The following is a 13,935-nucleotide window of genomic DNA, read 5'->3' on the forward strand; positions in this document are numbered from 1 at the left end:
TAAATGAATTAGTTTCTAGGCTACCCTTTAAAGATCTACGTAACCTACAGGGTAGCTGAAATATCAATACACACATTTAGGATGAAAAACATTAGGAGAATCACATTTCAGATGCACGTTAGTTCTACTACATGATGTTTAAATAGGAGGGATTCCTAAACACCTTTGTTTGTGGTGAGAGGATGAACAGTGGTCCCATGAAGATGTTCCCATTGAGGCTATGGAGAGAGCCATTGGGAATGCTTCTGGAGGAAGCCCATCCCCATCTCCTGCATGGCAGGGACTAGCTGTCTGCATGTGAGACATTCTTAAGTCAAATGGGTGTATATCAGGAGTATCTGTATGCTCTTACTAGTTACAAAAAGTGAAAAATTCATTAAAAGGAATCTTAAGTGAGGGATTGAAAAGTTTATATATTTTGAAATTTCCAAAGCAGATGTTAATGTTGATAAATGCTTTTCTGATACCTTTACAGACATTTCATGTTTAGTGATATTTAATTGTGTGTTCCCCTCCCCCTTGTTTTTTTTTTTAATCTTTGTGTGTTTTGGGACTTCCCTGGCAGTCCAGTGGTTAAGACTCTGCGCTTCCAATGTGGGGGCAGTGGGTTCGATCCCTGGGTGGGAAATGAAGATCCCACATACCGCACGGTGTGGCCAAAGAAAAAAATCTTTGTGTGTTTGGTTTTATTCCTAAAATTATTGATGATCCTTAGTTTTCAAAGAAAGGAATTTAATTCACTTAACTAAAAAGAAAGAAAATGGTACTGTAATGTTAACATTTGAAACAAATTTAACTCTAGACTTATTCTACTTTTAATTCTTTACCAGGCATAATTTATTTTTATTTCAAGAGATTTTCATTATATTGGAGCTAATTTTTGATCATTCTTCTGAGTATAGTATAATTCCTGGCAAAGTGATATTTTGGAAAGTTATGTATAGAATACAGAAGAGCATGTGCTGTGGGTTCTAATTCTATTCAATGTTTATTCAGTTATTCATTCAGTTCAGATACATTTCTCAGCCCTGAACAGCTTCTTTTTCCCTATATATAAAAGGAGGCTGATGAAATCTGCTTGCCTCACAGAGTTGCTAAAGTTATTACATAAGATTGATTGGCAATGTATGACAGCCCATAATACCAGAAATGGGCTGTCGTAGGATCAAGTAGGGAAAGCTTTCATGCCATTGTGTTTCTTTTCCCTGAACTCTCCTCCTTTTCATAGCCAGGTTTCTCAAAAGAATAATCTACACACATCAGCTTTACTTGTAATCTCTCATTTTTGTCAGAAATAATCACTGGTATTTAGCATTGATATTGTTATGTTAAATGTTCTTCAAATGAGCCAGGTAATCATACTATGAGTATATTTTCTTTCTTGAACATCTTCCCATCCCCCTTCAGAATGCTTTATTTTTCTGTTTGCTTTGTTTGCTGTTGTGTCTTTCACTAATTCTTTCCCAAACACTTCAATAGAACTGTAAAATTCCTCTCAGTATAGTAAACACTTCCATCAAATGGTTATCCATCAAATCCATTTTAAAACCCTTTCCTTTTTTCTTGGAGGTATTCCTCTGGGAGTCTTTTGTCTTCCTAGTATAATCTGGACTGTTTGCTCTCTAGGCCTGCTGCAAAGCTTTCATCCTGTCTGTTCCTTTCCTCATCATCCTGGGAATTTCCTTTACTTCTTCTCTGTTTTGGATCATGTTTCCTGGTTCCTGTGTTTTCTTCTTTCTTGATTTATTCCCTTGTTTTGGTATAGCACATCCTCTACCACCCACCTCCTATTCCCACTCACCCCCAGCCATCCAAGTCCTCTTAGGCTAGGCAACTCTCTTACAACATCTATGTAGTTTTTACTCTCCTTTCAATTCCCCTGTTGGATTGACCTCACCTCCCTTTGTGCCTCCATAGAATACTTTATCATAGCCTTGGTCTGTCATACTTATTAAGCACCTACTCTACATGTCAGGCACTGTGTTCAGCACTAGACCGTCCAAGATTAAGAGAATGAGGTTCTTGTTCCCAGGGAAATTCTGAAAGGTGGAAAAGAACACCATGGTTCTCACTGGAGGCAGTACTGCCCCCTAGCGGCCCTTTGAAAAAGTGGGGGGAAGTTTTCTGTTACCACAGTAATGGGAGGGTACAAGCTGGCATTTTGTAGTCAGGAGCCAGGAATACTAAATGTCTTATAAGTGCAGCACAACTTTAGAATGTTCCACCAAACATTCATGTGTGAAAATCTGTTCATAGTTCTTCAAGCCTGGGACCTAAACTCCATTTTACGCACAAACCCAAACTACTTGGCGCTTTTTACGTTGTCTTTGCTTGTGCAACAGATGGAAAACAGCTACTGTCCATCATTGTGGGTTTATAGAAGAAACATTTTTTTAAGTAGCATATGTTTATAAAAAAAGTTAAGAATCCCTTGGATGATAGATTCATGCAATAGCAATGAAGAAGGAAATGATTGCCTTACTCTATACATAAAAGTAAGAACTTTCTAGAGTAAATGTTAAAAAAAGATTCTGTTCATTATTGTGTGTATGTTTGTATATACTGAGCTATAATATACAGTGCACAGCTTGATGAATTGGTAAACACACGTACACATTAAGACATGCAACTGCCACCTGGATCTAGATAGAGTGTCTGCATAGTTGGGAAACATAGGATAAACTTATTTTTAAAAAGTATGTTACATTTTCAAATAATGTGCCCGTTATATTTTCATGTGTACAATAAATTCAGTCAAAGTGTCCAAAAAATCTGGAAACATCAGGAAACTATCCTATTTAATACATTTCAGCAGTTGGACCCATTGTTTTATTTTATTTTTTTAACATCTTTATGGAGTATAATTGCTTTACAATGGTGTGTTAGTTTCTGCTTTATAACAAAGTGAATCAGTTATACATATATCTCCATATCTCTTCCCTCTTGCGTCTCCCTCCCTCCCACCCTCCCTATCCCACCTCTCTAGGTGGTCACAAAGCACCGAGCTGATCTCCCTGTGCTTTGCGGCTGCTTCCCAGTAGCTATCTATATTACATTTGGTAGTGTATATATGTCCATGCCACTCTCTCACTTTGTCCCAGCTTACCCTTCCCCCTCCTCGTATCCTCAAGTCCATTCTCTAGTAGGTCTACATCTTTATTCCCATTTGCCCCTAGGTTCTATATGACTTTTTTTTTTTTTTTTTTTTAGATTCCATATGTATGTGTTAGCATATGGTATTTATTTTTCTCTTTCTGTCTTACTTCACTCTATGACAGACTCTAGGTCCATCCACCTCACTACAAATAACTCAATTTCGTTTCTTTTTATGGCTGAGTAATATTCCATTGTATATATGTGCCACATCTTCTTTATCCATTCATCTGTTGATGGACACTTAGGTTGCTGACATGTCCTGGCTATTGTAAATAGAGCTGCAATGAACATTGTGGTACATGACTCTTTTTGAATTATGGTTTTCTCAGGGTATATGCCCAGTAGTGGGATTGCTGGGTTGTATGGTAGTTCTGTTTTTAGTTTTTTAAGGAACCTCCAGACTGTTCTCCATAGTGGCTATATCAATTTAAATTCCCACCAGCAGTGCAGGGGGGTTCTGTTTTCTCCACACCGTCTCCAGCATTTATTGTTTGTAGGTTTTTTGATGATGGCCATTCTGACTGGTGTGAGATAATATCTCATTGTAGTTTTGATTTGCATTTCTCTAATGATTAATGATGTTGAGGATTCTTTCACGTGTTTGTTGGCAATCTGTATATCTTCTTTGGAGAAATGTCTATTTAGGTCTTCTGCCCATTTTTGGATTGCGTTGTTTTTTTGATATTGAGCTTCATGAGCTGCTTGTAAATTTTGGAGATTAATCCTTTGTCAGTTGTTTCATTTGCAAGTATTTTTTCTCATTCTGAGGGTTGTCTTTTTGTCTTATTTATGGTTTCCTTTGCTGTGCAAAAGCTTTTAGGTTCCATTAGGTCCCATTTGTTTATTTTTGTTTTTATTTCCATTCCTCTAGGAGGTGGGTCAAAAAGGATCTTGCTGTGATTTATGTCATAGAGTGTTCTGCCTATGTTTTGCTCTAAGAGTTTGATAGTGTCTGGCCTTACATTTAGGTCTTTAATCCATTTTGAGTTTATTTTTGTGTATGGTGTTAGGGAGTGTTCTAATTTCATTCTTTTACATGTACACGTCCAGTTGTCCCAGCACCACTTATTGAAGAGGCTGTCTTTTCTCCACTCTATATTCTTGCCTCCTTTATAAAAGATAAGGTGACCATATGTGTGTGGGTTTATCTCTGGGCTTTCTATCCTGTTCCATTGATCTATATTTCTGTTTTTGTGCCAGTACCATACTGTCTTGATTACCGTAGCTTTGTAGTATAGTTCGAAGTCAGGTAGCTTGATTCCTCCAACTCTGTTTTTTTCCCTCAAGATTGCTTTGGCTATTTGGGGTCTTTTGTGTTTCCATACAAATTCTGAAATTTTTTGTTCTAGTTCTGTGAAAAATGCCAGTGGCAGTTTGATAGGGATTGCATTGAATCTGTAGATTGCTTTGGGTAGTATAGTCATTTTCACAATGTTGATTCTTCCAATCCAAGAACATGCTATATCTCTCCATCTATTTGTATCATGTTTAATTTCTTTCATCAGTGTCTTATAGTTTTCTGCATACAGGTCTTTTGTCTCATTAGGTAGGTTTATTCCTAGGTATTTTATTCTTTTTGTTGCAATGGTAAATGGGAGTGTTTCCTTAATTTCTCTTTCACATTTTTCATCATTAGTGTATAGGAATGCAAGAGATTTCTGTGCATTAATTTTGTGTCCTGCTACTTTACCAAATTCATTGATTAGTAATTTTCTGGTAACATCTTTAGGATTTTCTATGTATAGTATCATGTCATCTGCAAACACTGACAGCTTTACTTCTTCTTTTCCAATTTGGATTCCTGTTGTTTCTTTTTCTTCTCTGATTGCTGTGGCTAAAACTTCCAAAACTATGTTGAATAATAGTGGTGAGAGTGGACAGCCTTGTCTTGTTTCTGATCTTAGAGGAAATGGTTTCAGTTTTTCACCATTGGGAACTATGTTGGTTGTGGGTTTGTCATATATGGCCTTTATTATGTTGAGGCAAGTTCCCTCTATGCCTACTTTCTGGAGGGTTTTTATCATAAATGGGTGTTGAATTTTGTCAAAAGCTTTCTCTGCATCTTTTGAGGTGATCATATAGTTTTTATCTTTCAATTTGTTAATATGGTGTATCACATTGATTGATTTGCGTATATTGAAAAATCCTTGCATTCCTGGGTTAAACCCCACTTGATCATGGTGTATGATCCTTTTAATGTGCTGTTGGATTCTGTTTGCTAGTATTTTGTTGAGGAGTTTTGCATCTATGTTCATCAGTGATATTGGCCTGTAGTTTTCTTTCTTTGTGACATCTTTGTCTGGTTTTGGTATCAGGGTGATGGTGGCCTCGTAGAACGAGTTTGGGAGTGTTCCGCCCTCTGCTATCATCATCATATTTCTTCAAATATTCTTTCTATCTCTGTTAGTTTACATGTGCAGGAAAGGTAAATTGAACTAAAAAGAAACAACTCTTTGCAACCAGTTACATTTTATCAGTCTAATTATGAAATGTTTTAGATCCAGTTACAACTTTCATACTCCCTTTTTTCAAAAGATGATGAATTACTTAGAGCGTTGTGTGTAGAACAAAGCTAATGGGAAATATGTAATAGAAGATTTGAGAGTCCTTTTAATAGAACCAAATGTTACTGAATTAATAGAAGCACACGAAGTATAGGAATCTCATTTTTTATTATAAAAATGATTTTTAAATACTTCCTATTATTGCCACATTAAATATTAAAAACTATTTTTGTACAGTGATAAGAAATTATGTGAATATTAAATTTTTAATTCGAGTTTTAGATTGCTTTTCTTTACTCTTACTCTGAATCTATCCACAAAGGTCAACCACATATCTTCTCTGTAGTTTCTCATATTTCTGTTTTTGTCTTATCCATTCTCTATTGCCCACTGCCTTTCAACAGTGTGATCTCTGAATTCTTTTTGAGTGGATGTATATACTGAATGTAATTTGAATTATGGTGGAATTTCAAAGTAGGAGATATGTTTTCTGTTGGATTTAATCTTACACTTTCTCATGTTTTAATGTAGGGAATTATTATTTTTTTTTTTTTGCGGCACGTGGGTCCCTCACTGTTCTGGCACCTCCCGCTGCGGAGCACAGGCTTCAGACGCCCAGGCCCATTGGCTGTGTCTCACGGGCCCAGCCGCTCCACGGCACGCGGGATCCTCCCGGACTGGGGCACGAACCCGCGCCCCCTGCATCGGCAGGCGGACCCCCAACCACTGCGCCACCAGGGAAGCCCTCCATGTGTCTCTTTTAAACTGAAAGTTCCTTGAGGGGCAGAGACCATTTTTCCTTACTCTGAATACCTAACTACTGGTATTTGTCCATGGAAAGTACATAATAAATGTTAGAAGAATGGGCAGCTCCACACAGGTGTGCAAGTTTGATGAGGAGAGAATGTGGGCCTGGCTGGAAGACAGATTGCTACAAGAGTACTGAAGGTTGGATCATTTATTTGCCATACCCAGGGGAAAATTTAATAATTGCCTGAGTGCTCTTGGGGGAATCTCCCCAAATCGTAAAAGAATTGAAATTAAATCAGCATACTATTTTAAGGCAAGGGTCCTGAGAATATAGGAGGCTGTGAACTTGGAGAGGAAAAAAATTACAGTGTTATTCTTATTAACCTCAAACTGAAATTTAGCATTTCCTTCAATTTTGAATGCAGGTAATGGTGGTAGTATTAGCAGTACCTGTAATTTTTTTTTTTTTTGCTACTGGAAGCCACAGATATTTTCAGTTTCTGTTGTTGCAGACACCTCGCAATATTGTTTATACTCATTATTTTCTTATTATGGTAATTAGACCTGCCGCTCGATCTTTTTGTTTAAATCATTATAAAGAAGCACCTGTATTACCTATTACAATTTTTAAGTAATTATATTTTTAAATTATATTTTAAAGCATTGTTCTGAAATTCTAGAGTAAGCAAAACTGACGTATAATGATAGAAATCAGATGAGTGGTTGCTTCTTGTATAGAAGATTGGGAAAGGGGCACAAGAAAACTTCCTGGAGTGATGGAAATGTCCCATGTCTTTGGTGTACATTTGTCAAAGGTGGTTGAATGCTAAACTTAAGTTCTGCATTTAACTGTATGTACATTATACCTCAATTTAAAAAATAAATACATTAAAAAATATTCTGAGAAGGGGTCCATAGCCTTCTCCAAATTGCCAAAGAAATCTCTGGGAACTAAAAAAGGTCAAGAACCCTTTTTCTGAGGCTATGATGTTGCCTTTGCCTTTGCCTTTCTCCTTTAAGGCCCCATTCTCTCAGTTCCTTTTTTTTTTTTAATTAATTTTTATTGGAGTATAGTTCCTTTACAATGTTGTGTTTTTACTGTACAGCAAAGTGAATCAGCTATACATATACATGTATTCCCTCTTTTTTGGATTTCCTTCCCATTTAGGTCACCACAGAGCATTGAGTAGAGTTCCCTGTGCTATACAGTAGGTTCTCATTAGTTATCTATTTTATACATAGTATCAATAGTGTATGTCAGTCCCAATCTCCCAGTTCATCCCACCCTGCCCCTTCCCCCTTGATATCCATGTTTGTTCTCTACATCTGTGTCTCTGTTTCTGCTTTGCAAATAAGATCATCTATACCAGATTCCACATATATGCGTTAATAAAAGATATTTGTTTTTCTCTTTCTGACTTACTTCACTCTGTATGACAGCCTCTAGGTCCATCCACGTCTCTACAAATGACCCAATTTCGTTCCTTTTTAAGGCTGAGTAACATTCCATTGTATATGTGTACTGCATCTTCTTTATCCATTCATCTTTCGATGGACATTTAGGTTGCTTCCGTGACCTGGCTATTATCAGTAGTGCTGCTATGAACATTGGGGTGCATGTGTCTTTTTGAATTATGGTTTTCTCAGGGTTTATGCCTAGGAGTGGGATTGCTGGGTCATATGGTAGTTCTATTTTTAGTTTTTTAAGGAACCTCCATACTGTTCTCCATAGTGGCTGTATCAATTTACATTCCCACCAACAGTGCAAGAGGGTTCCCTTTTCTCCACACCCTCTCCGGCATCTCTCAGTTGCCTTTGCTATTCATTTTCTTTATTCTAAATGTGTTCTCACTTTTTTGAGCCAAGAAAAGTCAGAAAAGAAAAAGAGCAGCTATGAAAGAAATTCTTTGCTTGGCTTATTTGCCAATCTGTTGAAGTCAGTAAAACTGTGGCCTTCCTAACATAGTTATATACTTGCTTAGACTTTAAGAAATTTCTAGTGAGAACTACTCTTCTAAAAACTAATTTGTAGGGGCTTCCCTGGTGGCGCAGTGGTTGAGAGTCCGCCTGCCGATGCAGGGGACACGGGTTCGTGCCCTGGTCCGTGAAGATCCCACATGCCGTGGAGCGGCTGGGCCCGTGGGCCATGGCCGCTGGGCCTGCACGTCCGGAGCCTGTGCTCCGCAACGGGAGAGGCCACAACAGTGAGAGGCCCGCGTACCACAAAAAAACAAACAAAAAAAACCAAAAAAAACTAATTTGTAGATGATTTCATAATGGAATGATTTTTCTTATCTCCAGTTTCACTTGGAGTTTTATTAGGATTTTTATACAGAGGTATCATTAAATATGCAGTTCTGTTATGAAGTAGGCATGAACATTTGTAACACAGATTGGAAGAAAAGAAAATGTATTAGGAATCAGAAAAGCATTGAGTGGGGCTTCCCTGGTGGCGCAGTGGTTAAGAATCTGCCTGCCAATGCAGGGGACATGGGTTCGAGCCCGAGTTCAGTAGTTGTGGCTCGTGGGCTCTAGAGCGCAGCCTCAGTAGTTGTAGCGCACGGGCTCAGTTGCTCCACGGCATGTGGGATCTTCCCAGACCAGGGTTCAAACCCGTGCCAGGCACATTCTTAACCACTGTGCCACCAGGCACATCCCTGTCTATCATTTTATACTTATAACCATAAGTTTTTCTCTGCTATTCTAGTATTTTCACGGTCTTTTTATTTATCTGGATAAACTTAATAGGACACTTGTTTTAAATAGATTACCAGGTATTCTAAGAAAGATTGAGCCAAGGTGAATGATTCTAACAGACTGTCGTCCAGATAGCGTCTGCATGTCTTTTATGACTTCGTATTAGATAAAAAGCCTAAAATACTGTTTGACGGTTTCTTTGCAGCCCCTCGTATGGAAAATTTGAAATGCAGAGGAGAAAAAATAGCTAAGGAGATCAGTGAAGCCATGAAGGTAAAAGCTACATACTAAATTATAAGTGAATAACATGTGTGGCTAGGTGTTTGCTTTTAGCATTCTTAGGTGTTTTAGTCTGTTGTAACAGGAATTCTCAGTAGTCTTTTAAATAGATCTTTAATGAATTATTAATTGACGGTAACATTCAGAATAATTACCATTTATTAGACACCTACTGTGTGCCAGTATTATACCTGGCTTCTTTAAAGGTTGGTTATATTTTTGAGTTCTGAGAGTTAGCAATCCATCACACAATTTTGGATGATAATACCAGTTAACATTTAGCCAGCATTTAGTCTGGATTAGGCACCATCTAACTGCTTTACATGTATTATATTTCCTCATTTAATCCTTACACTAACCCTCTGAGATAGGTACTGCTACTGTTTTACAGATAAGGAAACCAAGGCACAGAGGGGCTAAGTAGATTGCCCAAATAAGTAATTGTGCCAGGATTTAAACCCTAGATGTTTAGCTCCAGAGCCTGTACTCTCAGCCACTATATTATTCTGTGTTGATGCAAATAATCAATAAACAATATACAATAAGAATAGAAGAAGAGTTTTATTAGAGCCAAACTGAGGACTATAGCCCAGGAAACAGCTTCTCAGTAGCTCTGCTGGGACTGCTCCGAAGGGGTAGGGGAGGAGAGAAGATATATGAATTTTTTTGGCTGGAAAAAATGTGGTCAAGGTTACAGCTTGGTAAAAGATTACTGCTAACCACAAAGAACAGACATCTCAAGTTAATGAATTTAGGATTTTTTCTGTGTATGGGAAGATGCAAGAATCTGGGGTCGTTGAAATTCATCCTTAAATATGCATCTTAACTATCTAGAAGCCTATACATCCAAAGCACAGAATGCCTGAATTCCCCTGAGGGCTCACTGTCTTGGGTGGCTGCAGTGGGTTGCAGCTTAACCCTTTATGTAAGTGGATGATGAACAAATTCTTTTCTTTAATGATGAAAGCAGATGTACAATGTATGTTTGACAGGCCACAAGACAGGCTGTTTCAGTTAGCATAAAGTTCAGCCTAAATCATGTATAAGCCAGAGTGATTTCCCCATACCTCAATATGTGAAAATTTCTTCCATCAACTGTATATCCAACTTGGAGTTTAATATTATTATCATAAATTGTTTATATTATTGACATTTATTTTGCCCAAACAGAAAATATTTAGATTTCTAGTACAGGAAAATTATTTTAAAACTCCTTCAGAATCTCCTCTGTTTTGATCATCTTCTGTAACACTCTTTTGTGGTTTGTACTGATGCCATGATTTTCTGGTACTCACACTTCTCACTTCTCTCATAACATGTTTTTTTTTTTTGCGGTATGCGGGCCTCTCACTGTTGTGGCCTCTCCCGTTGCGGAGCACAGGCTCCGGACGCGCAGGCCCAGCGGCCATGGCTCACGGGCCCAGCCGCTCCGTGGCATGTGGGATCTTCTCGGCCCGGGGCACGAACCCGTGTCCCCTGCATCGGCAGGCGGACTCTCAACCACTGCGCCACCAGGAAGGCCCTCATAACATGTTCTTAATCAGGAGTTGACAAACTGTGGTGGGACAGGGTAAAATCCAGCCTGCCACCTGTTTTTGTAAATAAAACTATTTTGGAACACAGCCATGTACATTCGTTTACTTATTGTCTATGGCTTCTTTACATTACAACAGGAAAGTTGAATAATTGCGACAGAGATGTAAAGGCCCTCAGAGCCTAAAATGTTTACTGTATGGCCCTTTACAGAAAAAATGTGCTGATCCCTGCTCTTGATAATTAAGATTTCTAAAATACTTACTATCGTAAAATATGGAATTTCAGACATTAAATTTTAAACTCTGAAATTCTGTTACCTCCTGTTTTGCCAGAGTTTTATTTTACTACCAGGCATTATAGGAACAGAACATATCTTTTTAGTTTTAGCTTTTTGTTAAAATTCCTCAGCTAAAACTGGTATTTTAAGGTAAAGTTGAATATCTATGACCTAAAAAATTAGGTTTTAGAAAAAGCCTTGATCTGAAGAGTTAAAATACTCAAGTGTTGTGTCTATCTCTGTGTGTTTGCGTTTCAACCTGAGATTAATGTTAAGTATTACTGTTGTTTGTTTTTTAAGTCCTTGCCTGCATTAATTGAACAAGGAGATGGATTTTCCCAAGTTTTAAAGATGCAGCCTGTTATCCAGCTGCAGAGAGTCCACCAAGAAGTGTTTTCCGGTTGTTGTAGAAAACCAGATGTTAAACCTGAGAGCTTTATAGCACAAATAGAAACCACACCAGCAGAGAGTTCTGCTAGGAAAGACACTGACTTGGTACTGAGAAGAAAGCGAACTAAAGACTGCCCCCAGAGAAAATGGTATCCACTGCGGCCAAAGAGGATCAGTCTTGACACCTAAACTCTTGTTGTTTATCTTGGGAGTTGAGATTAGGCACTATCAACATTTAGATTCCAGCTTAATGCCTGGACGGGACTTCATTTAAAACAACAGATAAGTAGTGATTCTTTTACACAAATATAGTAGCTCTGTGCTGGGGTATGATGTAATATTGTATTTCTTTCCTCACCTTTGCATTGATAGTCAGTGAAAAGCATATTGTTTGAATATTGGCACAAAGCCTGTCAATGGTCATTAAGAGTGCAAACTTTTACTGTCCTTGAATACCATCAACGCTTGGCTGCCTTATAGCTTTTATGGAATTTCAGAAGTAACATATTCCATTGGGTTTCCTGGATATACATATTTCTTTTTAAAAAAGAGCTGTGTGACAGTTGTCATTATTTAAGGACTGAAAGTCATCATCAGTTCTGCACAGGAGCAGATGCAGTCCTCCCCCACCCCTGCAAAGCAGTTTGATTTATCAAATTAGCGTGCAGGTGACAAGACTGGCTCTGACTTTGTTACTCTAAGTTCCGCTAATTTGGATTTGTGGGATTAATTTTAGGATTTTTTGGTTTTGTTTTGTAAGGTAAAGAAGATGATTATTTTGTGAAGATGATTATTATGTGTAAAAATTTCTGTTAGAAATAAAAATTGGCATGTAGCCAATGTTTCTTACCCACACTTTTGTTTTCCATAGATCTCTTAACTTTTAAACATAATTTGACTTGGAACTAATAAGTTTCTTTTCAGGATTTCTCATTATTTCTTTGTAAATGACTCCAGGTCAAAAATATATATCAGATTAATACATTAAACAAATTGTCATTGTGGAACAAATATAGATGCAATCATACTGAACTATTTTACATTTAAGAATGTTTATATATCAAGTATATAATCATTGGTAGAAGTCTGAGAAAGCTATATTGCCTATACTTCTAACATTAACTGCAGTTTCTTATCTCTTATTGTGTCTCTTACATTAATACATTGTAGGCAGTGTCATCTAATTTGCCAACTGTTTCCCTATTAATGACTGAATACCTTCATTCCTTTGCAGAGGAATTTACTAATCATGAGGCTGGAAAATCCGTACTTCTCTTGTTCATTATGTCTTAATAATCATAAAAGTCTAAATGTGACAGAAAATCTGTCTCAGTGAAGAAAACTTACAAAGCTACTTCATCGCATTCTGTATTTGAATGTTACAACTTGAGATCTGTATATTCGTACACAGCAGTGTGTTTTTTATTAAAATAATGTACAAAGACTTCAACCTTATACTGTGTATTTTTTTTTAATTAACTTATTTATTTTTGGCTGCATTGGGTCTTCGTTGCTGCGTGCAGGCTTTCTCTAGTTGCGGCGAGTGAGGGCTACTCTTCGTTGTGGTGCGCGGGCTTCTCATTGCGGTGGCTTCTCTTGTGGAGCACAGGCTCTAGGCATGTGGGCTTCAGTAGTTGTGGCTCGCGGGCTTCAGTAGTTGTGGGTCGCAGGCTGTAGAGCGCAGGCTCAGTAGTTGTGCCGCACAGGCTTAGTTCCTCCACGGTATGTGAGATCTTCCCCGACCAGGGCTCAAACCCGTGTCCCCTGCATTGGCAGGCAGATTCTGAGCCACCAGGGAAGCCCCTGTGTGTTTTTAAGAGTTGTCTCAGGCCTTCTTGAGCTCAGCTTTAGTTAGATGGTAGATCAGCACCTTGCATTTCAGAACATACTAAATTTCACTTTAAAACTGTTTTTAGTCTACAGAATATTGCTATACAAATGCAGTGCTAACTTTTTCATAGTACAGAATTCTGTATGAGTAGTTTCACTTCAGAAGCATGCAGACAAAAGAATTATTGTTAATTCTCCTAGATTAGATAATTACAATGTGTTTACATAAGAAAATGTCTCCCTTTTTTAAGAGATTCATATTGAGATACATAGAGTTTAATGACTTGATGTCTTAGATTTGTTCTGAAATATGTCAGCAAAGAAAAAAAAGGAAAAGGAATAGATTAAGCAAGTGTGACAAAAATCTTGATAATGTTGGATCTGTGTGAGGCTCTAATCTTTCTACTCCTGGGTCTGGAAATTTTTGTAATTAAAAAAAAGTATTGTTGTTTTTAAAGTGCTCAGACAGGCAGCTGAAACTTTTTTTTGGGAGGGGTGGGAATCGAACCCACATCC

The 13,935-nt window shown here is 37.8% G+C and overlaps 1 protein-coding gene across 3 annotated transcripts in view; it reads left to right on the forward strand.

The window, feature by feature from the left end:
* Nucleotides 1-13,015, forward strand: part of NSL1 (NSL1 component of MIS12 kinetochore complex) — a 37,959-nt gene extending 24,944 nt beyond the window's left edge. Inside the window, exons 5-7 of one of the 3 annotated variants that reach the window (XM_082679571.1) lie at nt 9,313-9,380; nt 10,221-10,311; nt 10,768-11,097. In XM_082679571.1, the coding sequence (XP_082535697.1) occupies nt 9,313-9,380; nt 10,221-10,262 (110 nt within the window). In that variant the 3' untranslated portion in view covers nt 10,263-10,311; nt 10,768-11,097. Of the gene's footprint in view, nt 1-9,312; nt 9,381-10,220; nt 11,098-11,499 lie in introns of those variants that run through there. The other 2 variants (XM_082679569.1, XM_082679570.1) reach the window with 2 other exon arrangements.
* Nucleotides 13,016-13,935: the final 920 nt, after the last annotated feature.

Source organism: Grampus griseus, assembly GCF_964374135.1.
Source record: "Grampus griseus genome assembly, chromosome: 1".
Lineage (NCBI taxonomy): Eukaryota > Metazoa > Chordata > Mammalia > Artiodactyla > Delphinidae > Grampus > Grampus griseus.